This window comes from Thermobia domestica, chromosome 11, assembly GCF_964235325.1.
Source record: "Thermobia domestica chromosome 11, izTheDome1.hap1.1, whole genome shotgun sequence".
NCBI lineage: Eukaryota > Metazoa > Arthropoda > Insecta > Zygentoma > Lepismatidae > Thermobia > Thermobia domestica.
In genome coordinates this window covers 76,042,265-76,070,063 of record NC_137464.1, presented here as the reverse complement: position 1 = coordinate 76,070,063, position 27,799 = coordinate 76,042,265, and the positions used below count along the sequence as shown (strand labels likewise).

At 35.3% G+C, this 27,799-nt stretch overlaps 1 protein-coding gene across 1 annotated transcript; it reads left to right on the top strand.

Moving 5' to 3' along the window:
• On the top strand, positions 1-27,701 carry LOC145663602 (aldo-keto reductase family 1 member A1-like). The gene is made up of 7 exons (XM_081729711.1): positions 1-202; positions 1,318-1,485; positions 6,802-7,005; positions 11,358-11,605; positions 16,922-17,084; positions 17,880-17,971; positions 27,532-27,701. The coding sequence occupies exons 1-7, from the start codon at positions 137-139 to the stop codon at positions 27,560-27,562; spliced, it is 972 nt and encodes a 323-aa protein (XP_081585837.1). The 5' UTR covers positions 1-136; the 3' UTR covers positions 27,563-27,701.
• Positions 27,702-27,799: the final 98 nt, after the last annotated feature.

The following is a 27,799-nucleotide window of genomic DNA, read 5'->3' as shown; positions in this document are numbered from 1 at the left end:
TAAGTAATACATAGTGCATCCGTATTAGTAAGTTAGATTACTTATTAGTGCACCCCTACGAAGCTTAAGACTCAGCTGTTTGGTTGTGTTAAACAGAGAATACAGTTAGAAAAGTTTTGATAGCGAATCAAGCGACATGAAAAACTTTGTAACATTCCAAAATGGCATTAAAATGCCAATTATTGGTCTTGGGACATTCTTGGTATGTATTGGCTTTTATTTTTAAAATTTGGATTGAAACTATCATGCAAGTTGATTAAACACAAACTTGTTTCCGGTTCAGTATATTTCACATGGTTGCGCGACACGGTGGCTCAGTGGTAGAGTGCTTTTCTCTGGTACGTGGGGTCCCTGGTTCGATTCCCAGACAACTTCAAACAATAGTCAGTAGGAAGTTACAGCTACACAAATCTCATTAATCATAATTAAAATGTTAAATTCATTATGTATATTATCTATGTATGTCACTTATTGTAAATTTTTAGGATAACTCTCATGTCTTTAATTACAGTTGAAATGTTCTATTTAATTTTATATGACAGTTATTGTGTTTCTTAATTGGTTGCATACAAACATCTGATTAATATTTTGTTTCATTTACTTCGTAAATTTTACAATGTAATCAAAATAAATTATGGCGGGCCAGATTGGTGGTGTTCGCTGGCCGGTGTTTTTCCACGGACCTTAGTTTGGAGACTACTGATCTATGTAATCATGTAACGCAATGAACCATTATCAAAGAGGATACATGAGGACAAAAACCTTCCAAATTTATAAGTTTTGGTAGTTTTTTTTTTACCCATAACCCTGGTCCTATACTACAACACCAAATTTTTAAATTTGACAATTTTCAAAATTTAAGGATTGGCCAGCACACCCATTCCGAAATTTAAAAGGTTAAACAAACGTACCCATTGCCAAATTTTAGATGGAATAGTCCAATGCACTCCTGAACCTTCGCCATTGTGTCAGGGACCCAGAGGCACAAAAGTGCACCAAAATAACGCCAATAGTAATCATATTATCCTCGGCATAACCTGTTCCTGCAATGTTATGTTATGGCTATCTCTGATCTACAGGTATCTAGCACGGCTCTTAAAGTACTTTTTGGACATCCTGTTGAAAATAAACCAAATAAAGATCATTACAAAGTACTTAGCAAATATACCAAGCCATAAAAGATATTTGGAAATCATGAAGACAGATTCTATTGGTGAATCATAGATTGTGAAAGCGAGTGAAAAAATGTTGAACTGTTACTGAAATAAATTGAATAATGTTCTAGTTTTATTATTATAATATTCTGTTTTACTTTAGTCGGAGCAAAACGTCACAGAGGACGCAGTGCTTCGTGCTTTGGAAGTTGGTTACCGACACATTGATACGGCGTACGCTTATCAAAATGAACAGCAAGTGGGAAATGCGATCAAGAAGTGGATACAATCGGGAAAAGGGAAACGGGAAGACTTGTTCATTGTTACAAAGGTAAGATTTATTTATTTATTTATTTATTTATTTATTTATTTATTTATTTTGGCTAATTCATTACAAATTTCATTTAATCTTCCAAGGAGACATCACGCATTCACTGATTTAACTGAAGGTTAATAAGTGAAATACAGTTAAAGTAGTTCATACTTATATGAGTTTTCAGAACAATTAGTTTTGTTAAAAATAATGTTTGTTTTCACCAGGGGTAAAAGTAGATCTGAAAACGTAGAGGGATGCATGATGTCACGCCATCCCCATGTCTATCTTTGACCATTGTAATTTTTAAGGAAGTGCGGGACGCCGTAGATTTTTTTTTTTTTTTTTGAAAGTGGGTTAACAGCGTCCACTGCGTTCCCTCTCATTTTTACCCCTGGTTTTCCCCTGTCTAAAGCAGGAAGTTACATATGGACAAACTCTCAAATATTTCTTAGCGTCATTATTATCATTAATTTACGCTCCATACAGGAAGTGACCGCGTCGGATTCCTTGTTAGAATTGTTGCAGACATGCTTCTTGCTCAGCAGTGCACATACAATACAGTGTACTACCACAGTGAGAAGAAACGTCTTACACCACGTAAATCCACTAAATAAGAGTGTATGTGCTACTCTAATCATTGGTAAATCTCCAGCGGCACAGGCAAAATGATGCAAAAGCCCGATATGAGAGAAAACTCAGACTCTTTCACCATCTTTAGCCTAATCGCTCCCCAGGAACCCGTCGTGTATCCACCCTTATCTCTAGGCATAAATACTAGTGATGCCATGGATTCTTGAAGAGAGTGATCCCCTTCTCACTAATTTCAACCCCCAACTTGGAGTAAATTTCTAATCTCCGACAAAACACATACAATGTTCTTTAAAAATCTGAATGTGTTTAATAGATATTCAGGAAAATACGATAACAGAATTGGGAAGAACACGCTCCCCCATTATTGACCTATTTAAACTACAAGCAATTAGACAATTGTAAATTCTTAGAAAAAATTAGGACATATTCGACATTTTTTTTTCTACGAATAGAAGTTTAATTAAATATTCAGGCAAAGGGAGGGTTAAGTGAGTTGTAAATGTGAGAATTATGTGAATACATGACTTTGTTGGGAGGGGTCCAGCGTTTGGGGGCTTCAATACTACAAACCACTACATCCATGTAGCATTGAACAGATATTATTCTGCACCCTAAAGACGATAAGTAGTTGTAAACTAGTTCGACCTATATTTTCAGAAAAAAAAAAACGATAGAACTAGATTGTTTTTATAGAGAAAGAGTACAGATGAAGTGTAAGATCAAATTTTAATGTTACGTCAATAATTTCCGTTAAACAAGTATAGCTTTATTGGGAAAGTGTGCAAATATAGACTATATTGAATTGAGAAATTTTTAGGAGGGACCCGGACCCAGTGGACTCCCTTGTGGGTGCACCCCTGTTGTACACTGTCAATGAACCTAATATTACTAATGTACGCGTCTCTGTTAGGAGTATGTGGATCAGTGTTGGGCGAAATCAAACGTAAGACATACAAAATGAAATCTTTCAGTTTAACGTCTTACCATTAGGCTAAGGGAAACAGATGATTAAGGCAAGTGAATGATGAGGGAAGAAGTGGTCGAATAAGAAGGTGGGAGGAAACCGAGAGTACCCGAGAAAACCCATGGATATGATGTTGTCCACCACAAACTTACTTGGCCGGGGGTTGAACCAAGGAGTCTACGGACCACAGGTAAGCGCTCAACCACTGAGCTATTGTGCCCCGCAACAATAAATATAGTCTTCTCTACTTAATAATGTGTATGTTTCATACACAATACACAAATAAGAAATAATCTATTTTGGCAAAATAAAAATTATAAGCCTGCTATATTTTTTTCATGAGAATACGGGACACCTTCGATTCCTTCCCTAAAAGAAAAAAAAATCAACACAATAAATTTTTGGGAAACATTTTTACTTCATTATCTGAAATGGATACAAAGAAGTATCAAACAGTCTGTTCTCAGGAAACTTTATGCTTCTGGAGAACTCCTGTGAGCGCTTTGCATTTACATAGATTTTTTTTAAAAAAAATCTGAATACGCTTCAAATTGGAAGAAAAAGTGCACTTCCATTTAGACATTCTTATTGATATAAAATTGGAACACTTCACTTGTGATGTATGATCAAAAACAGCTCAGCTTGTGCACTTCAAACAGACACTTTCAGATCCTCTTGACTGCCAACGAACAACTGCTGGACTGCACCAGTGAAGCCATATCTAGCATCTTGGTGCTAGATCTAGCACAATTCATACGCATTTAGCATCTAGCATCTTGACTTTAGCATCTTGGCCAAATCTAGCATAATTTCATTCTTCCCTCTGGAGAACAGAAATAGAGGGAAGAGGGTATGAGCGTCAGGGGACCACTAGTAATAAACCGCTAAAAGAAATGCTTCAGTGCTGTGTTGGAAGCGGCATGTTTTGTATATATTTCTTAAAATGTTATCCATTCATAAAATATAAATTCTCCCTTCCTCCGCTGATTCTCTTTCCAATACAGAGAACCGATTCTTTAAATGAAGAAAGAACCCTGAACCCTCCCCGAAAATGCTAAAAGCAATGATGCGTGCACATGACAAATCTGTAGATGAATCAAATAATGCAGATACATGGGAAGATGATGAGGAAGTTTGTTTGAGGATAACAGCGTTTGATGCAGAGAAAGTCCACCAGATGTAAACAGATTTGAGGGGTTCATATTTGTGTACGTGTACGTGTACGTGTGTGTGCTTGTTTCTGAGTATTTATACGTGTGCCTTGTAATTGTTATATTAATATCCAATAGATTAAGTGAAAATATAAAATAATTTGATGGCTGTCATTTCACGTCATCTCGGTAAGTCATTATTTTTTAAATACAGTAAAACCTGTCTTCAACGGACCCTTTATTAAACGGAAAACTGTCTTAAACGGAAATATTTCACGGTCCCATGAATTTTGGAGAACAAAACGTGTAAAAAGTCCCTTCATTAAGCGGAAACTGTGTTACGCGGACAACGGAAAGAAAAATAAACATTTAACGGAAAATTCTGAGTTCCGGACTACAGCGTTTAGAAGATGTTTAAACATTTTGTGAGACATATACATTACCCTGTCTGCGATAAAATGTTAGTTCTTTTGTTAAATATTTCTGGACAGTGTTTACCTTCCCCAACCACTACTCATATTCACCCCCCACAAATTGTCCTTAATCCCCGCAACTTAATCAAAAATCATACGGAATGTCGGAAAGGAGAAAACGAAATAGAGGAAGAAGAGGAATACGATACCGAGTTCGAAGAAGAGTGTAGAATAAATACATATCAAGATGCTCTCAGAAGTTTAAAGGAACTGAAAAATTTGTCTTACGGAAAAATGATTCTGATTCACTTAGTATAATTTCTCAGGCTAAAGTGTATGCGGAAAGTCAAGCAGCCAAGCAACAATGTACACAGAAAACCCTGCTTGGCTATTAGAAAAGTAAAGAAAACGTGTGCATAGTATATTTTGTATTCATTTATACTTTTTTGTGTATTTATTCGTAGAAGAAAGAAGTACTGTAATCGAACAATGTACGTACAGCAATATATTTTCTCAGTATGCCCCCTTATAAGCATGTATTTTTTTTTTAAAGAGGAAAGGTCTACCTCCACTAAGCGGAAACCTGACTTTAACGGAAATTTTTGCAAGTCCCGCTCGATTCCGCTAAAGACAGGTTTCACTGTATTTAGTAAATAGAAATTCGAATTAGATGTTTTTATTTTATTTTGTTCAGTAATCTCCGTGTCTAATAAGAATGCCCCCCTGGCTCACGAAAATGTATACGTAATATAGCAAACCACCAGACATAATATAGCAACCATGGAGATGCTCCCCTAGAAAATTTTCTTCGGGCGCCCATGTCTGGAGGTACACTATTTCGCAACTCAGTGGATACGATGTGAATGTATTCAAAGTCTACTGATTTACCCATGAAACTTAAATTTTGTAAAAATATTTTCTGTGAATACTAACCTGAGGATAACATTCTTTTAATTCGATCGCTAAAGGGGATTTTTTGTTGTTGTTTACGCAAAGTCGTTGTTGTCTGAAGTTTCCACAAATGTTTCCCCAGGCTGTCGGGTTGTTAACAAGGCAAGGTTTTTTTGAGAAACGGATCCTCCAGGAACTTTATTTCGGGGGTACTTAGGGAAGGTATATGTATGTATGTATGTATGTATGTATGTATGTATGTATGTATGTATGTATGTATGTATGTATGTATATATAACAGGGGCAGGTCTTTAAAATTAGTACGGAAAGATAATTTGAAAATCTGGCATAATTTGCAAAAATCTAGCATAATTCAGGCCCGTGTTTGGCATAATCGCGAGTCTCGAGTGTGGCAACCCTGGACTGCACTGCGAGTCTAGTCTACTGGATTCCTCGCTCTGAAATCGGAGAGAGTGGTGTAGTGATAACTTGCTCCAAGCTGTTTCATGTTACAACTTATTGTTTATTCACTAATAACAGGGTTCCCAGTCGATAAGTTGATATTTGACAACAGAAATAGAACGGGACTAAAATACGGGACATTTGCTTCTCCCGAGTAATTTACGAGGACGCGGAACACTCGGGTCCTAAATCGGGAATGTCCTGTTTTTTACGGGGCTTATGACAGGTTTAGAAAGCTATCAACTGCCTCAGATTGTCAACAGACGATATATTTTTTAACGTTATAAAAGTTCAATCTCCTCGAAAACAACATAAAAATTTACCCTCAAGCATGTCATATTGTTAAGTGGACAATACTATAACTAAACAAAAATTAAAGTTTTAAGCGTTAATCATAATTTTGAGGATTATATTTCATTGATCGTACTGTACACTGCCATCTTTTTAATGTCATAATGGAACATGTTACTAGTCTATAACTTTAGTTTCATTCAATAGGTGACGCGGTTCTTGTACAGCACTAATCTTTTATGTTTACAAAAAAAAAAAAAAAAAAAATCTCGATTTGCTCGAAACCTACGCATGAGGATTTATAGTTATCCAAATCATTTTGTTTATCTCAACGTGATCTGTCAATTGTTATGTGTCTCATTTTTTGATATTTTTTCTTTAAACGCAAATAACAATATTGAATTTAATTCAGAAACTTAAGAAGAAAGAAAAATGTGGTAGTACTGTATAAGTAGCATAGTTATCCCTTCACACTTGTGGCATTGCGATATAGTAAACATACCAGTCTGATAGTAAATCAATTTCTTTTTACCAATTCAATTTTCTTTCTCTCAATGCGTTTGTTTAGCTTCCTTCTATTGGAAACCGGCCAGAGCATGTGGAGAAATTTCTCAAATTGTCACTCGAAAAGCTGCAATTGGACTACGTGGATTTGTATCTCATCCATTCTCCCGTCGGAATGAAATATATTGATGACAATAATTTGTTTCCTCGCAATGAAGATGGATCTTTTGGTCTTGATATGGCTACAGATATTTTGGCCATTTGGAAGGTAAGAATTCGAATATCTTTCTTTTCTAATAATATAAAAAAAAAAAAGTTCTTATAATAAACCGTCTAACAGAAATATAATGTACGTACAAGTGTGTAACTGACGTTTTAATTGTTGAGAACTAAATTTCGAAAAACATTGTGTCTAAGTTTCATTTTGCTAGTTTTTTATAGTGGCTGTGGTGTCCGTCAAGATACACGACAAGATATTTATAACATTTCAAGCAGAAAGTTGTCGGCGAAAGTCCAAATTTAGTTTGGAATTCGAGAATTACAAGCATTCAGCATTGAATTTAGGCATGTTCAAGGGGGGGGATCCCCTAGAATTTATATGCGCCTCCATAGAATATCTATGCACATGCATTAAATATTTGCTTTTCTCTAATTTTTCGGAAATAAAAGTGTCTTAAAAGCAAAGAGTTTTAAAAATAAAATTAGTTTCTTCTTTTGCCCAACCTAATTGTTCTAATTACCAAACCACGTTCTTGTATCAAGTCGTAGTTAAATAAAAACTTGAAAATTAGATACAGACGCACACAAATGCTTTACAACGAAAAAAAATATTGGCAATATGTTAGTCTTTTTGTAAATATAGCACGAAGAGAGGAAGGAGAGCTAAAATTAGCATGAAATGTTGATATAAAAAAGGTTGGAAGATGAAACACTGTAGTAAGGACTTGGCAAACAAAATAAAACAGCTCTGAACAAGGTTCAAATTAGCCTTTATCCTCGTGACTCATTCTTCACATACATATTGCGTAGGTTTCGAGACTTGCGCTTTTAGAAGCCTTTTTGCACTTTTGAGAGCAAGGGAGAAAGGAAAAAAAAAAAATCGAGAAAGAAAATTTCTTAAATGGAGTTGTCATGTGAGAGTTTTCCATATTTGTTTTTAAAGAAAGGTTTCTGTGTTTTGTACTCTTATGCATTCCGGCATTTGCCTGGTGGGACTAAGGAAATTCTTTGGAAAAATTGCCGGATCAAATCCGGAAGTGATTTTTTAAAATGTACCCCTCAAATTTGTATTGCCCCCCTTGTACAAAAGTCTGACAGACACGTAACCAAGGGGGGCCGGAGCCTTCCTTCGAGACCAGAAATGAAAAAAATAAGGAAGTATGAAACAAAAAATGAAATTAGAAAAAGAAGGATCATCGTTAAAAATAAAAAAATTAAAAAAAAACTACAGGAAGCTTTTGGTTACTCTTTCTTATGAGGAGATTTGTATTACTTGCAATACATAGTGGCAAGGTGAGCGAGATATCCTGGAAGAGTCAGGGAATTTGAAATTTCTAGAAAAGTTACGGAATTCTCCGAATTTCTACTACTAAGCAGAGATATTTCAAGCTTCCGAAAGCATAGCGCCGTTGTGTAACAGCGTGGATATTCTTTATCATAATTTTTGTCATCACAACTTTGCAGTATCAAACAGATATTGTAAAATATTTTACAAGACATCATTGAGTATGTACTTTTATAATACTGAATATGTACTTTTTATAATAGTTGAGGTCATAATGAAAGGAAAATTATGTTTGAATGAACAGAGAAAGGACGTAAATATTGTAAAATCTTTTTCAATACCCTTTTTTATTATTTTACTCGAGATTCCTTCATAGTTTGTTACCAACATATCCTCATTTTATTGTCCTAACAAACCAATATATTTTAATGGTAAAGTAGTTTAGATTGAGCGAGCTCCTGGGCCTTCAGAATTTCGTCACCCCCCCCCCCTCCAGTTACGAACCAATATATGTTCCAGTAAAATACGTAGTTTAGAATGATCGAGCCCCTGTTGTGAAGACTACAGTATTTCATGTCACGGACACATCCCCTTCAAAAATCCTGGCTACGAATTTAACATTGCAAGCTTCAAGCGACAATACAAGTTTCAGTGCCCGGGCCATGGAGATTCTGTTCTATTTACAGCATTAAAAAGTGCAGCTGTGTCATTGTTTTATTTCATGGTTCTCTAAAGCAAAAGTGAAATTTAAGAAAAGAAAGAAAGGAAAATTAATACTTCAAATTGGCAAGAAACAACGCAAATAATAACCCTAGTGGTCAGTAGAAAAGATCACACACACATTCTAGAAGTTTCTATTTCGTCCGCTAGAGTCAACTGCTGGAGGATATTTACTGCCATCTAACGGAGAAATATGTAACTTTTATTACCTTTGTTTCAATAGTTGAAAATGGAATAGTTACCGATAAAGTCTCCGTTACCGGTGAAGATGTTAATTTGCAATTGACTCCTTTAATGAACAGGGCTGAGATAATTGCTCTATCTACTTGTAACAAATAATCGCTTTTCTTCAAGAATTATCGTCTCGAATAACGCACATACTTACTAAAGATTAAAAAAAAAAAAAAAAAAAAAAAAAGGAATGAGCTTAGCGAAATCTTAAAGAGTTCCATTTCGGGATTCAAACCCGGACCTCATGGATAGAAATCCAACGAACTAACCATTTACCTAGCACAATGTAACTTGATCTTGCACGAAAGCTGTTACCTAGTTAAAAACCTTTCATGTAAGCCTCTGGACGAAACGCTAAGGCCAGTATAAAAGAGTCAATCATTAGATCAGTTAATTAATTTTCTTCGTCAAATTTTGTTGTTGAAGTAATTGTTATTACCATTCTATTATTGCTTTATTATATTAAGGATCATTCCAATCCCAATCATGTCACACATTCAATCTGCTTTACACCTGTTATAGTGACCTAAAAGAAAGTGTGATTTATACAAATAATAATAATAATAATAATAATAATAATAATAATAATAATAATAATAATAATAATAATAATAATAATAATAATAATAATAATAATAATAATAATAATAATATTATTATTATTATTATTATTATTATTATTATTATTATAGATGTATGCATTGTAAGAAATGTTAAATTTCAATTATTTACCGCGAACTCATTCATACATGACTGCAAACATAACTTAGTGTGGAACAGAGAACCACTTTATGAAAAGTTAAAAGCAGATTTAAGGTAGCGCAAAATATAGTCGAGCGGCTTGGGTAAATAGTTTGTTAATCATGTGTTCATGTCTTCAAACTCTGGGGTTTATGATTTTTTTTTTTTTTTCCCTTTCAATATGTGGTCCGTGCCAGGTATATACATGCTATACGATTCAGCCAAATTCAACACATCGGTGGATCGTTAAAAATATATTCGGTCTGGTGTTGTCAGCATGATATACGGCACCCTTTCTGTTGACTAATTCGGCCATTTCTTTTGAAATGCTAGGTGCAGTCACGCTAAGTGTCGACAGTACAAGTCTGAGCCTATGATTCTGCTCAGCAGCAGGAGCTCACAATGATGCAAGTCCTTCAAATCCCACCAAATGCACAGCATAACTTTCCTGGACATGAGTGTGGACTGTTGATCTCACTTCGACACGGCCTTTTTTACACATTATTATCGTAGACTGTCCATTTTTAATCACTCGTGAGCAACTGCTTCAAAAATGGCTCGACTTTGTTACGTTTAAATTGAGATCATGCCAACATTCCTTAAGTCATATGTTCTAACTTTAGTCGGCATTAAGAGTTGATGTCTGGATGCAATGATCAACTCCCTTTAAGTTATATTTTTTTAACATTTGGTCGGTAATAAGAGGTTGTGCAGACATTTTAAAGTTTGTTGTCTAAAGTCCCTTTGTCCACGTACCAAAGAATAATGAACAACCTTTTTAATCGCCAGCGTCCTTTAGAATGTAATTTCTATGTACAGAAACTTTAAAAATTTTTCCTCCGCCGAATGGGTTCAAAACTGATCAAGAGCGAGAAAACATTTAACCCTCCTTTTGACCTCTTAAATGCAGAATATTCCAATTTACTCGTGTTCTGAGACATTTGTACAAATTTTCAATTTTCTTCGTCCAAAGGTTTCTGATTAAAAGTTGCAAAAGATAAGCCTCTCTTTCCCTTTATGGATTAAATTTCGCATAACTCCACCTTATCTACCGGTTGGAATTTACGGAGACTAAAAAAAAAAAAAAAAAAAAAAAAAAAAAAAAAAAAAAAAAAAAAAAATCAAGTACTTACGCTCAAGAATTTCCTAAATCTGTTGATGAGTAAATCAGTTACTGAATTAGATATATTATCATAATCATTAAAATAGTGTGTACAACAGTAGGGCTATACTGTATTCATTTCGAAATAAGGAGCGAAGTATTTTTCTATCTAGGGGCACCAAACATCTATATTCTACCCGCCTATAATAATGATTTTAAAAATGAAGAGGAGAGATGAGAAAACGAAACAATGAAAATTTTAATTGTTTCTGGTATTTTTGTTTTACACGTTTTTATTTACATTTTTGCAATTTTCTTGAAGGCAATGGAAGCACAAGTAGATGCTGGCAGAGCGAAGTCGATTGGGATTTCTAATTTCAACAGTGATCAAATAGAACGCATAATGAAAGTGGCTCGTATACCTCCAGCAAATAATCAAGTTGAGCTTCAGTTGTATTTTCAACAAAAGCCTTTACGAGAAACCTGTCAAAAGTATGGGATTGCTATTTGTGCTTATGGAGCTCTTGGATCAGCAGGAAGGACAACCTTCTACAAGAAAATGGGAAGACCGTAAGTAGATTTTTCTAGTGCATGAACATCATTACAATAGGAACCCATCTTTCAGTCGGAGAACAATGAGTTTATGATCACCACAGCCTAGACTAGTATACAAAGTCTAATCTATGTACACTCATGTCCAATATTATTGTCGTATGTCTATAAATATGTTGTTGTAGGAAAATAATTTGATAACGAATTCGTCCGGAATTTCTTATAATGTTACTATGTGTATAATCGGCAAAGACGTGTATATGGCAAATTTCATGTCAAAAGAGCAGTAAATAAGAACAATAAAACGAAAATAAAACTTTCTTGTCCATTTAGCAACATTTTGTTTTACTTATTCTAATTTTTGTATTTATAATTCTTTTCCTATGAAATTTACCACAAGTATTCATTTCCCTATTACACACATAGTATCACTATTAAAAGTACTCTGCAAAATCATTATCAAATTATATTCTTACAAGAAGACAGTTATATATATGCGACAATCATTTTGGACATGAGTGTACAATAGACAAGAATTTCGATTGGCCTGTACCCATTGTTCCTCGCCTGACAACCATTTACATAAAAGCACAGTGTGAAGTTTTTTTTTTTTTTTTTTTTTTAAGTAATATTACGAATCCAATTGCTTTCTTCAAAATACTATTAGAAAGAGATTGCAAGGCGCAGAGGGTAAGAAGCCTGGCGAACATACTCGTGGTCGTGGTTTTCTGTGAAGCAACGAGCTGCAGATAATTCAAGTTGACACCAAGGGATGGTCAATAGAAGTTTATTGTCCTGTTCAGCACCGTGACTTTATAAGACGTGGACCTACTGCTTCACATGAGATCTGAACCACATGATCTCTCACTAGGAATCGAACTCGTGTCTCCTGCGCCAAAGTTGCGTACGGTACCCATACTAATTTGTGACGTGTTCGTCGTGCGATCGACTGTTGCATTTAGTTTGATGAAAATATCCAGACATCCATTTGTATGCCACTGCTGTGAGGAATAGGATTTGACGTGCGTGTACACCTTCCTTGGACTAATGGTGCATTTAATACATAGCGGACACTTTCCTCGAAACAAATTCCATGATTGTACGGAACGATCACCCTTACTCAGACTGCGATCATTGCTTATATCTTCCTGCATATCTTCATCGTTCACTGTCAATTTTATTCAAAGTACGTACATCTAGATTACTCCAGGAAACAGCAAAAACACTAGATTGCTTCCTTGGCACGTCATAACCTTCTGATTCGAACTTCAACGACAGGTATTCGCAACATGCTGCATCTAGAGCGCCACATTAATCATTATCACATGTACACTTCTCCTCAGTAACCCAACAGTGGTCCTCATAAGGCCCGGAATATTTGTGTTCCTTCTCTGTGTGGTAGTCGTGTTCGTTTGTTAGATCACCCATCTGGACTTCCTCTGTTTCGCCCTATCTTGAGTTTCTCTTGGAAAACAGCACTTGAACCAAAGTCTACTGCCTGGAAAATAAGAAAAAAATTTCTTGTTGGTTCTGATTTGAAGAACACCTTGAAATAAGTCCCCCATACACTGCATAGATTTCATTCTTTTGCTAATGGCTCTCATGTCTTCTTCAGCGTATCTGATGCTAACATCTTTTTATGTACACCGGCGAAATTCTAATGAATGCATCGACATCCATGCCGCTTGCATGGTCTCTTCATGAAACTTCAGCCTCACGTCGTTTTCATGAGTGTTACTATCTTTTGGTTTCGTCTGCTCCTTTCCTGGGATTCCATTTAGTTACTTCATCTTTTGTTGTTGGTCTTCTGGTTAGCGTCTTCTTGCTTGGACAAGGCATGGTTCTAAAAAGGACCGCACTTCTAATTCGGGCAATTTACTTGAATGATTCCTAAAGGGTAGGGTTCTCTAATGTGTGTATTATGCTTCGCTATACTATCCCGAAGAGATAATATTGCATTCCCGTCAGCCGACTGTTTCCAAAGGCTGTATAAACTATATGACCAGTGCGAATCGTAGTCCCAATAGGGGGTCTAGCCCATGGAAAACAATTCATATTTCCACAGAAAGCCTTGTGTATAAGTGTATTGCAAATATTGTATCTTTATTATAGTGCACAAAGTCTCTTTTGAAAACTACTCGTTTCAGACTAAGGATTACCTGTAAATGCTATATAGATTCTCCATTATTAGTGACAACAACTCAGTTAACACCACCAGCTCCAACTATACGCCCCCCCCAGAAAATTTTCTTCGGTAGTCGTTGCCCCCCTCCCCTTGTAACAAAAAATAATCATATCGCAGACCCGCCCTCTCTCCTAATCTGATTACGTAATAACTCCTTTGTACGTAACTTGTTCATATACAAAGTTACTTTCTTGACAGGATATAGTTCTCAAACAGATATCCGAGTCCGGTGTGAACACACCACTGTCTACATACGATATGTAAAACGTAGTGCTGTAATTTTACTACATAGCTGTTCTCAGTAATATAATAAGCATATTATTATTATTATTAATTTTAATTATTATTATTATTATTATTATTATTATTATTAGTTTTGAAAGAAACATAATTCTAATCTGCTTTTTTGTGTAGAAAATATATAAACTATTAAGTAAACATCCTTACCTCATATTAAAACTATCTTCCTGCTGAAAACTTCTAGAAGAGCTCGTAGATTCTTCACCGATGTCTTGGTCTGTCCGAAGGCTATTGTCTCCCTGTAGTGGAGTATCTTCCAAATTCTCTGTAACGGCATTTACCGGTACATTATCACATTCAAGTTTTCGTAGTTTCCACGCTAGACGACGTGCTTTAAATTGCTTATTTCTTTTTCTCGTTTTTGACAGTAGTTGTTTCTTTCTAGCCATTATCACGGATAGAAAATCACGCACCACCTTCACAATAGAAAAGAGCAGCAAGTGGTTAGTAACACTGATGCTTTCTACGCTTATGGACGAAGTATGGCTACAGTTCACATGGCGGCGCCACCGTACGACGGGAAATTCAAAATTATCGAATGTTGTAATAAATTCCTACTTTTCTCGAAATACGTACAATTTTAAAAGTAAATAATTATTGCAAAAGAAAGGACAACACTCAGGCTATAGAACTATATATATTAATTCATAAACATATTCACTATCTTAGTGTAACGGAAAGTGAAAAAAGAGTGTTACTTTGCAACGCGTTGTTTTGCCGAGAATTGTTGTAATTGAATTGCGCACTTCTTCAAAGAAAGTCACATAAAAGTTAAGTAAACAAGAACAAAACTTTGTAAAGTTACTAGATCTCTTAGAGAAAGTGTAGGGAGTAATATGTTTTAGTTTCACTGTTCTTGCTTTATTAATTTAGTGGAAAAGTAGGAATAGCTTATCGTTAATTAATTGTTAATTATTTCATAATTAATTAATTAATCTTCGGAAAAAATATTTAGAAACGATATAAATATCATCATTATCAGTTTTCCAATAAAAATCAGAAATATTTTCCCATTATTTTACGAAAATCTTGAACGTCGTGTATGCCCTTAACAGTGTCATGGCGTTTTCTTGAGTATTCTTGGCATCTTCATTTCTTCTTTATCATAGCCGTCTTCTCTGTGAGTTATCTCTCCAATCGTCGATCTCACCACCATAATGAAGATGATTAGAATGGCCTCCGTTCGTATCTATAGACCATCAGCTCAAGGGATGTTTTTCCCCTCCTTTAAAAATTGCAGAACTAAAGCCAGAAGGAAGAAACCTTCCTGGTCGGAAAGCGAGAAATTTCTCCTCCTTCCATCTTGCAAACTGACTGGCTATATCTGAAAAATAAACTACTTTTTCTCAAATAGCTAAAAGAAGGAAAGAAAAATTTTCCGTTAACATAGTTAGATGCACTAAATGAAGAATTCATAATAATAATAAACTTAAGATACTAATACAAATTAATTACTATGTAATAATTGTACGCAGAGCTGGAAACCTTGATTAAAATATGTAAAACTTCGTCCGATATAGGTTATACATAAAGCGTTAATAAAAAGAGCGTCCGGAATCGACTCCCACTACCGGCTTTATAAAAGTTTCACTATAAAAGTATTTTTACAAAATACTATACAAATAATCTCTCTAAGTTTGCAAGGTTAGTTACAGGTAGTCTTTGACCGTAAGGTCGCAGACAGGATCTCTACAGAGCCCCGAAGCAGGCTAAGCCAGGAGATAGGACAGGCGTAGTCCCGAAGCAGACTAGAGGCCCTAGGGTTAGGTTACTCCTAATGTTCCGTGGCAAACAGTAGGAGGGACTCCAGAAAACTGGTCCCGAATTGCCGATGTCCAGCCAATTTATAGAGGTCCTTGAGTGGCGGTGGCGCTGCTGCTTAGTTGACATCGTCTGCTCCGTGGGAGGGACCAGAAACCCGTCTTCTGCAGATGATAGTAGGTCCCTCAGGTGCGTGAAATCCTCTTGCTAAACCCGGAGATGGTGTTTGTAAACACTGGCGTGTAGAATTGTTTATACACAGCACCATGTGGAACATTACAATATAGAAAAATAGTTCTATTTTCTACTTTGGATTTCTATTTATGCGAGATCCATCTTAATATTTTTCTCGCATCTGCGCCTAAGTCTTCCTAATGGTCGTTTTTCGATTGGACTTCCAGTTAAAATTTGAAAGTGTTCCATCTTGCCTACATAACCTGGCCACCTGAGCCTCGTAGACCCTAATAATGTTAAGAAAACGATTTAAATTATACAGTTCCCTCTTATAAAGTTTCCAGCACTTCCCATTCCAACCTCTCTTGAGTCCGAATATTCGACTTAGGATTTAATTTTTAAGTACTTTCAGTCTGCGTTCTTCTCTCAATTAAACAATCATGTTTCGTAACCATACAGGCATAACTGTCTTTACATATATATTTTACGGTTGAAATTCTTCCACATAATTTGGGAAGACAAAAAGAGAACCTGAACTACGAACAAGCAAATAAATGAAATCTGGATTTTTCGAAAAATCGACTTAATAGCAGTTGCCTTTTTACAGAATGGGCTCAGTAATCAAAATATTAAAGAAAATATCTTATCAGTCAAGAGTCAAATCTTGATTCAGACATTATTATGGCCAGCTACATTCTTTCTGTTACGCATAGAGTAACAACAACAAATCTTACACTTCCATTTCTATTCGTGGACTGGTTGGATCTCAGACCGCAACTGGGCATCATTCATTTAATCCATTGGATCTAAATACAGCTGTCAGTTTTATAAATAGAGTAGGAATATTTTTTATTCTTTTGAATGTCAATTTAATTCGAGCAAGTAAACTAGTTTATTATTCTCTGTTGTTGCAGACCACCTAAAATTCCTCCAGTGCTAGAGGATCCAACTGTTGCAACATTGGCTAAAAAGTACGGGAAAACGCCTGCACAGATATTATTACGACATATTGCACAGAATGGTATTGTTGTTATCTGCAAAAGTACGAATCCTGAACGAATTAAGAAAAACTTTGAGGTAAGTTATAGTAATATGTCAACACATTTAGGCTGTTTCATTAATTTAAAAAAATCGACTTTGATATTTCATTATAGTTTTAATTCGAGTCTATTGTTACTTATAAGCACAAATGTACGGATGGTACCGAGATCGAGGCTAGTCTCGTTCTAGTGTCGTCTGTAAATTTCGAGACGAACCTTTATATATCGAGACTATACTAATCTATAGACTAGTTACATAGTGAATGCTACAAACGTTCAAGTCAAAATGTACATTCAAGTCATAGAAAGAACGTTGGACGAGATGCGTCACAGCAGATGGAGGCCGCATTGAGTGACATAGTCTTGTAGCCAAAGGTTCAAAATCATCATCATCATCATAGTTATTTTGCCATTATTGGCACGTCACTTGCCGCAACTGAAAATCTCCTATGCTCCACAGTCTTCCGCTAACCTCTTCGACTTCACGTCGATTTTTTTTTTGTTCTGATATCATCTATTAATTGTAGTCTCCTTTGCCCTCTCCCTCCCTTTCCTGCCACCATACCTTCTAGTACTGGCTCATGATACAGTTCCTTCTTCAGTGTCCCAAACACTTTTTCTTCATCTTCTTAATAATATTTAAAATTGTTCTTTTCTCTCCCACCATTTCTATCATCGTATTGCGACTAATAACATTATAACCACATGTGCAAAATTTGTTGAATACCTCTCGTATGCTGTGGTTTTAATTAGGTTTCGTAGAAACATATTTACGTTACAGTTTTCCTCTTGCATGTAAACATTTAATTTTTATCTTTGTTTCCGATAACAGATTTTTGATTTCGAGCTATCCGCTGATGAAATGAAACAGTTAAATAGCCTTGACAAAGGAGAAGAAGGAAGAGGCTTCGATTTCTTTTCATTGTAAGTATTATAATTATTTCGAGGATGTATATGTAACCATGTAAAGACTACCTATGTCAGTGTGGAAAAGAATTACAGTACATAATGCTATCACACTCTGAGAGAAAACTTTTGGTTTGCTTCTAGCATCTAAAAGCCTGGACCCTCTGTAAAAAAAAATCACTCCGCCCTCTCCTGTAAACAACTTGCTGACTGCATCGCTGACGTATCATCACATAAAAGCTGATGTATTATTTTCATGTATTTGCAGTTCTATTAACTCATTCTGGCAGTTGTTTAAATTCCTTAATTTCGAAAATCATCTGCACTTTCAAAGAAAACGAATATTCACTGTCAAACTTCTGTACCATTAATTTGCAACAATATCTTTATGCTGAGTAAATTCATCTTCATTATTTACAACTGTTAACACCAGTGACGACGCCAGCTTTAAGTTCTTAGGGGGGCAAAGGAGGAGCAGATACATTTTCGGGGGGGGCGGATATTTGCCATACCAAAAATGACATTTATTACGTTTGACTTATTTTACATTACATTGTGTAATTTCGTTGCTGTTTTTATATTAGACCTATATGATTATAAATTAAAGTTATTTCAAGTAAAATTTGTAACTAACAAATAAGTAACGTCTGCACATGAAATATTTTTCAATTAAACTTTTGAAGCCTAAACATAAATTGAATTACTTTCGCATATGCTACAACACATTCGTCTAGTACTATATGCTACGTATCTCTCTCTCTCTCTCTCTCTCTCTCTCTCTCTCTCTCTCTATATATATATATATATATATATATATATATATATAGAGAGAGAGAGAGAGAGAGAGAGAGAGAGAATTTACGAGGAGCTGTTGAAAATGTCCTAGTCCAATCCAGAGTAAATGTAGGTACTAGGTAGAAAAATGAAACCGTAGTTTAGAAAAAAACATCTCTGTATATACAAATACGAATTTTCATATTAATAATGACATTCTTATTGTTTCTCAGGTCTCTGAAGTGATTATGCGTGCCCAAACAGATAATTTCACGAACATCCAGATCCTAACTGTTTTAACATTTTTGTTCCACCAAGGAAAGTCACCGAAGTATATTAATTAGGAAATCAGTGAAACACCACGGGACTCTCCTCCGTTATATACAGTGGTGAAGAAGTAAATGGCTTAGTATAAACGTGGCGATTTCTCAACAAATTATGCTTTACATCCAGAATGATTCAAAGCAATGACTCTTCCCGAAATCACGGATGCAATTTGTGACATTATTCTTGAAAATTGCAGCATTTCAACCAGTGGTGGATATAGCCCGGGACCGGAGGGCCTAGGCCACCCCAGTTTTTAAGTGACAAAAATAATTTAAGGTATTATATACACATACATATATATATATATATATTTTAAAGTATACAGTAAACTCACGATATACATATTATAGTCTGAGGTCTGGCTGCACCCCGCTTTCTCAGTTTTTACCTTCTCAGCAAAACTTGTGTCAGAGATTCTCGGCATTTCTTTGGAACTCGTCGGTGGCATAATTCAGAATGGCTCGGGTATGCTCAAGTTCTCGACATAATGGATTCCAAAATATCTGTCAGGAAAATAAAAGAGTGATGGCATTAAGAGAAGTCTTCTTCCAATTTGAACGTAATGCTGATCAATTTCGCTGACGAATAGTAACCATAGATGAAATATGGTTGTATCACTATGATCCGGAATCGAAACAACAGTCAATGGAGTAGTAGCACTCATTTCTCCATCGCCCCAAGAAGTTCAAGACACAGAAGTAGGTTGAGAAACTGTTTGGAACATTCTTCTGGTATAAGTATGGAGTGGTAGACTACCTCCTCAATGGTCAGGTATTTAATCCAGAATCTCTACATTACTTACAAAACTGAAAGAAAAATTCAAAGTTCAACGCTGCGGAAAATGAAAAGAAAGGAATTCTGTTCCTTCAGGAGAATACACCTGTCCATCAAGCCCCTGCGAACACAACTGACATTGCATAATCTAGGATTTCAATGTCTAGATCATCATTCTTATTCCGCAGATTTAGCTCCGTCTAACTATTTCCGAAACTTAAATAACACTTGAAAGGACGCCATTTTAGATCTGATAGGGATAGTGCTACGAACATTGGTGCGAGGAAATCTTCAGATTTTTTAACTTTTCTGCAAAAACTGGAGCACTGTACAAGGTAGTATATTGACTCGCGGGGGAAGTGTAGAAGAAGTAAAACTTCGCCATTACACGTGCACTTCTGGGTTGGGCTACGATTTTTTCAGCAGTTCCTAGTCAATGTGGTAGACATCACGTCAGTACTTTGAAACAAAATAAGTAAGGGAGCACTAGTATAAACAAATTACTAACTAAAGATCAGCACTCTGAAAATACGTTTTATTGGGAATCAATTTAATTCTATAAATTTATTATCATCATTTGCAGGAAGGGAAAACACAACTCTTTTTATCCCCTTCAAAAAATTGAGCCCTGGTAGATGCAAACTTAGCTGTTATAAGCACATCCTCTGAATATTGAAAGTCGAGAATAATGTTTCAGAAAAAAGGAGTATAGAACCTTTAAATAAAACAAAATATGAAACTGGAAACTTCAAACCTGGATAAATACAAAGAAGTTACGTAACTAGTTTTACCTTTCTTCCGTTTCCAATCGAAGTTGATCCAATGAGAAGAAAACAAGTCGACCAAATCTACTATTGTTCGCTAGGAACAATTATTTAAAAAATCATAAGAAAGAAGTATAACTAAGATGTATCTTAAAAGGCGCTAAATTAGAAAACAGAAAACAGAACAGTGCATACCCAAACGCTCAAAGAAGAAAGCTTGAGGACTAATCTGCCACATAGTAAATGCATGGAAAGTAGACTACAATTTGACGATGAGATTGGTTATGATACTGATATAAAATACTACATATAGAATATTTAAAGATTGTAGGAGTCTGGGGGGGGCAGTCTAGGTGTCAGTCAGAGGGGCAGAAGTAGCTACTAGGGGGGCGCTCGCCCCCCTTGCCCCCCTCTGGCGTCGTCACTGGTTAACACAGGTATAATAATAAATAATTACGAAATGTAATGACAGATGAGTTAACAGTTAACACTGAAATACTTAACAGTTACCTTGTGCTTACTCGGTGGCGTGTTTTGTATCTACAATTTTAGGAAACGAGTACAAGTTGACGGAGACGTTTAACAACTTGCCTGAGCACTAAAATGTAAAACCCGCATTTAGTACAGTATAGAGCTTTCAGTGTGTCTTGAAGTTAATATCTACAAAATATCATACGATTGCATGAAGCCAGCGAGAGAAAGTTCTCATGTTATAAGTTCATTTCTTCAACTCCATGATCTCATTGATCTTGTAGAAACTAGTGTAAAGTTTGGAGCTGTTAAACCTAGGAATAGAAATAGGCACGTCAAGTGTCCAAAGCAGGGATCAGACGATTGAAAAACAATCATATAGTAAAGTAAAGCATTGTGTGCGTCGTTACGGCGTCTAGTTGGAGCCAATCGTTCCTAAATTTATAGGAAATCGTCTCATTTTCTTTGGAGAAATTTGAAGTTGATGATCTTTGCTAATCATCTGCACATGAGCGAATTGAAATCATTAATCCCTAAAGAAATACTGAATACATATGATTTCAGGTGATATGGTGCTATGAGCCTTGCACAATTTTGCTCACCTTGCATGACGCCTAACACTGTGCGTGCAGACATAGGTGTAGCCAGAACTTTTCAAATGTTGTGCAAAAAATTAAAGCAGAACCTTTGCTATGAATGTGCACAAAGGTAATTAAAACAACTTTTCATATAGATATGCAGAAATATAATTAAAGCAGAACTTTTCAAATGGGTGTGCAGAAAGATAATTAAAACAGAACATTCCATATGAATGTGCACAAAGCTAATTAAAGAATAACTTGTTAAATGAGTGTGCACGAAGGTAATTGAAGCAGAAATTTTCATATGAATGTGCAAAAGGCAATTAAAGAGGAACTTTTCATATAGATGTGCACAAAGGTAATTAAAGCAGAACTTTTCATATGGGTGTGCACAAAGGCAATTAAAGAGGAACTTTTCATATATATGTTCACACTGGCGTCTCTGCATGGAAAATTTGGGGGGGAACATAAAAGAAAGTGATTTAAATGATACTACCTAGCCACCTGTTTACTATCTTCGATTCCATTTGTTACCTTTCTGTTTACCTTCACGGACCCCTTGAGGTATATCACACTGAGAAAAAAGAGATGTAGGTGGCGTACTTAAAAACGTAGGTTACGTGCGTAATTCCTGTAGTTTTTTGACTTAATGTACAGCAGATGCATAATTGAAAACGCGTGTTTTATAATAATTTCTGTATAAGTGTTCCATCTATACGTACTTTCCGTATGAAACAATATGGGCGGTCAGGATCTCACATACAAATGGACGTAGAGGAAGCTCGGGTATTATGGAATACCATTTTTGTTTCGCTTGTAACTCAGTTAAGAATTGCACATTGAAACAAAAAGGGAAACAAATATATGCCTTACATATTTGGCTTTATTTATGCATACCTTGATAAAGAAGTTTCGGTACAGGGGTGGGCAAAACTTATAATTTGTAAAGAAATCACTTTGGAGGGTAATATGAAATAGTCGGGTAATATGGTATACAAATGCTATATAGAAAAGAAATGAGTTGAGTTGATTTTGAGTTTAACGTCCCGTTCAGCAGCGAGGCTATATGAGACGTGGGCCTACTGATTAACGTGGAATCCGAACCAGCTCCCGCCAAGAATCGAACCCGGGTCTCCCACGCCAGAGGCGCGTACGCTAACCGAGAAAAGAAATGACTTTTCTGTTGAACATACAAAGAATACAGTGACAATATATGAAAATTCTGAATGCCAAGCCTAACTGAATGTGGTTAAAAGTCACAAATATAATACTTTGCTTCAGGATCGGGACAGTCATTGTGTGCTCACATTAAACATAATAAACGCTGGACCCAAAGCTCACTCCTCGTATCATCTGAAAATTTGCTGCTTTATAAAATACGCTTAGCATTGTTGTCATCATAAATGTATGATTAATTGCCCAATATCGATAAATATTTTTGTAATCGGAATACCATACGGAATACGGAATACCATGCTTTTCTTGCGGGTATTCCATATTGCCCTCCACGCCAACTTGGAAACGAAAGAGCTGTTAAACGCATTCGAAGGCGTATAGGATAATGGCGCTAATCAAACTACCACTCTGTATATCCAACGTCATAATAAACAAAGAATTGTTATTCTATTACTTTTCATAGGAAAATACAGGTTGTAAAATGCTTACCTGTAAAAGTTTTCAGGAACAAGAAATCAGATTTTCACGTCTACCAACATAACGAATGTCACAATCACAAGGAGACTGACTGTAGAGCATCATGGAAACGTGAGGTAGTAGTTTCTTTCCTCTCCGCTTGGAAGTAACACATCACAGGTGAGATAATGAGGTATTCCATATTATCTGACTATTCCATAATACTCAAAACTTTCTCTATATAACACATAGCTGACGAAGGTAACATACATATGTTATGAATATAAGGAACACTGTTAGATATCAGACATCCTACAACTGCATGATGTAACATCTAAGAGCAGTGCCTATGTAGCATACGGACAACGTATGCTCCGTACGCATTTCTGTAGTAAGCAAGAGGATACCGTATATTTGTAAAATATATCGTTGTCCGGAGAACGGATTTTTCTCAGTACAAGAACTCTGTTATAATCTTTTCACAGCCTGAAAATTATATTCCAAATAAATATAATTATTATTATTTACTAGCAGCGTTCACCCCGCTTCGCTGCGGTCACCCCGGAACGCAATAAACTTTGTTACTTAGATAATTTTTACTTTTTCGCTTTCAAGTGATATGATAAAAACCATAGTAGATTGCAGTAAATGTTAACATTATATCGCCTGTCATTTATGTTAACCCGCCCCGCTTCGCTGCGGTCACCCCGGAACGCAATAAACTTTGTTACTTAGATAATTTTTACTTTTTCGCTTTCAAGTGATATGATAAAAACCATAGTAGATTGCAGTAAATGTTAACATTATATCGCCTGTCATTTATGTTAACCCGCCGAGTGACACGGTCATGCGGGTTGCATATAAATACGTTTATTTTTACCTATGATGAACTAACAAAGGATTTGTACGTTATGGACACTTGAATGGTCAATTATCTCAAGACACTGGTAATTGAAAATTAAAGTGATATGATAAAAACCATCTAGGGTCCAAATCCTAATAACCCCCCAAAAATGAAAGAAATTGGTTCAGCCGTATTAGCGTGATGAGGGAACAAAGGATTTGTGCGTTCTCTTTTATATATAAGACTAGCAGCGTTCACCCCGCTTCGCTGCGGTCACCCCGGAACGCAATAAACTTTGTTACTTAGATAATTTTTACTTTTTCGCTTTCAAATTGCAGTAAATGTTAAAATTATAGCGCCTGTCATTTATGTTAACCCGCCGAGTCACATGGTCATGCGGGTTGCATATAAATACGTTTATTTTTACCTATGATGAACTAATAACAAAGGATTTGTACGTATGGACACTTGAATGGTCAATTATCTCAAGACACTGGTAATTAAAAATTAAAGTGATATGATAAAAACCATCTAGGGTCCAAATCATAATAACCCCCCAAAAATGAAAGAAATTGGTTCAGCCGTATTAGCGTGATGAGTTCACAAAGGATTTGTGCGTTCTCTTTTATATATATAGATGTTATTCTGTCGTTAGTAAGTAAATTAAATTAGAATAAAATATTGAATATTTTGTACTTCAAAATATTGGGGGACGCGTCCCCCTCGTTCTGTCGCCATAGACGTCCGTGGATGTGCACAAAGGTTATTAAAACAGAAATTTTCATATGAGTGTGCACAAAAGAAATTTAAGAACTTTTCATATGATTGTGCAGAAAGGTAATTAATGAGGAACTTTACACATAGATGTGAACAAAGGTAATTAAAGTCCTCCTATCCTCTCACTATCACATTATCACGTGTTCATGCTATTGTGTCGTAAGTGTATTAATAACCAGATAAACTGTTATTTCAATGAATTGGAGAATTACAGATAACAAAATTTTAGAATGTAACGTTGAAGGAAAAAAGAATCCAACCATTTTTATTAGTGTGTGCACAGGCTTTTCTCGTAGCTATTTTGCGGTCATAATTTTTAAGGCATATTAAATTCGAGGAAAAATAAATTCTAATGTATGTCCCTTCATTTCATTCCCGAATATAGTTGTTAAAAGTTCCCACTATTTTGTAATTGTTCCTCAAATTAGAGCGGTACGACACACACCAACTGGTTAATAATATTATAATCATAAAATCCGCTGATAAATGAATGTAGTGACAATTGCGACTTACGGCAATTTCGGTAAAGCAAAATGTAGTCAATGTTAATCTGGATAGACTAGTAACAATTGCAATCAACTTGAAGTATCAAAATATTAATAGTTGAGATTCCATAATTTACGAAAAAAAAAACAATGTTATTGTTATTATATATTCACACCAACATCAATGATAAATTAATTATTGACTTCTTTCACACACTTTTCCAGACCTGAGACCTGCAAAATAGCCGGAACTTAGAGCTAATGCGCAGCAATTTTGGCATGCTTAAAATGACTTTCAGATCAGTTTAAAATAAGACCAAAAGGCCGATTACATCAAGTGTACGAATCAGGAGCGGATCCATCGCCCCCTCCAGAAGAGGAAACTCTAGTTATATATATATATAACTCTTATTTTATATTTTTTAAATAGCTCTAAGTAACATCAATGATAAATTAATTATTGACTTCTTTCACACACTTTTCCAGACCTGAGACCTGCAAAATAGCCGGAACTTAGAGCTAATGCGCAGCAATTTTGGCATGCTTAAAATGACTTTCAGATCAGTTTAAAATAAGACCAAAAGGCCGATTACATCAAGTGTACGAATCAGGAGCGGATCCATCGCCCCCTCCAGAAGAGGAAACTCTAGTTTTATATATATATAACTCTTATTTTATATTTTTTAAATAGCTCTAAGTAACAGTATTATACACCGCCTCCTCCCTTCCCGAAGTCTGTCCTGGATCTGACCCTGATACGAATTCAGAATAACATGTTAAAGGGTAAATTCTCAAGTGTAGTTTTCAAGAAAAACACTTTTCTGGTGTTAAAAATTGGTTAATTGGTCGTTCGGATCACAACTTAACAAATTAAAATATAGTTGTTCTCTTGTTGATACTACCTAAGTAATTTGTAATAGGCTTATGAGGGAATTATCTTGTAGCATTATATAAACTAGTAACAGTGTCAGAAACAAAATTAAACCTATAAACCTCGACTTTTCCACTGGCAATGTATATATATAAATATATGAAAACCCAAAAAAACGCTTAATATTTCACTTTACAAATATATATTCACCTGGCAAATCCAGGGCGTGAAATATAATTGGGTCAAGAGTTCATGTTCAAGGTTAACAAGTGCTGTCATCATGTTGGCCACCGATGAACGGGTTAACCAAACAGATTTAGTCATTGGGTTTCTTAAGCAAAACACGCAATAAATGTTTATACTATCGTAATCCTCTTAACTGTATATTAATTTGTCATATACCTTTATATAAATAATTTTTTCACTCAATAGTCTTCGGCTAGTTTTTACCCTCGATATAAAATGTTAATCCTAAATTTGATACAAACTTGTAAGATAATTAATAACGTGGTCGCACTTGTCACCGCGGTGACACACATTTTCTAAATGACCTTTAAAAGTAAGTGATCGCAGTTTTTCACATAATTGCAAACGTCACTGGTCGCAACTGTCGTATATTCGTTGAAAATTTTGAATGGGACACCTACATACGTATGACATTGTAATTCTATGTTACAAGTATCATTTGAAGAGTACAGGAAAAGAGAAATGAAGTCCAATAATTGCAATTGAAACTGAAAGTTTGCTGACTGTCGTACAGAGATCTCTTGCTGCGTTTAGCCGATTTAACATACTATTATATCTTTGACTCTGTCAGCTTCTACTGTCCATAAATTATACTAAAAAAAAAAAAAAAAAAAAAAGGAAAATGCCTTCATTTCAGTTAAAGATGTACTTGATCTGTCTTCATCTCATCTCTTCATTTAAGTATCAAGTAATGTCACATATCGTCATTAGTTTAAGTTACACCAATACGCAAACGATTCGCTGAAAGTATTGACATTAGATTTAAATTATATTATATTATAGCACAATGGTAACTCTTGAGTGAACTGACATCGGTAGAAATTAAAATGTTATTACTGCAGCCTTAGGAAAGATAGTTTACCTAATATACTATTTTTAAGTACAAATTTCCGCAGCTGTGTGGAAGTTTCTTCCCTTAACTTGGAGCGATAAATTTAAATCTTTACCAATGCGACTTCCCTCAAGAGCTACCATTGATGTAGAATGTAGTAAAAAAAATGAATCAGACAAATTTTGTGAATTGTTTTTCAGGTGCAAAGATCATCCTGAGTGCCCGAATTGATCCAAATATCACGATGCCCAGGTTATCTGATAATACGAATTGAAGTATCTTTTGTAAAATACTTTAAATTAATATTCTTACTATCAATGTAAAAAAAATAAAAATAAAAATAAATAGAAAGTGTATTACAAAGCTTGTATTTTTTTAAATACATATTCTTTGTATTCATTTTTATTCTGATTGATGATTAGTGCATGTATTCCTGTCGATGTTTCTTAAAGATGTTTTGAATAAAAT

What these genes read in the sequence shown, in the direction of transcription:
- LOC145663602 (XM_081729711.1), top strand. Translation starts at nt 137, where the DNA reads ATGAAAAACTTTGTAACATTCCAAAATGGCATTAAAATGCCAATTATT. An exon ending in GAATTAAGAAAAACTTTGAG is followed by an intron (nt 17,085 to 17,879) that starts GTAAGTTATAGT and finishes TTCCGATAACAG; the next exon opens with ATTTTTGATTTCGAGCTATC. An exon ending in GGCTTCGATTTCTTTTCATT is followed by an intron (nt 17,972 to 27,531) that starts GTAAGTATTATA and finishes ATTGTTTTTCAG; the next exon opens with GTGCAAAGATCATCCTGAGT.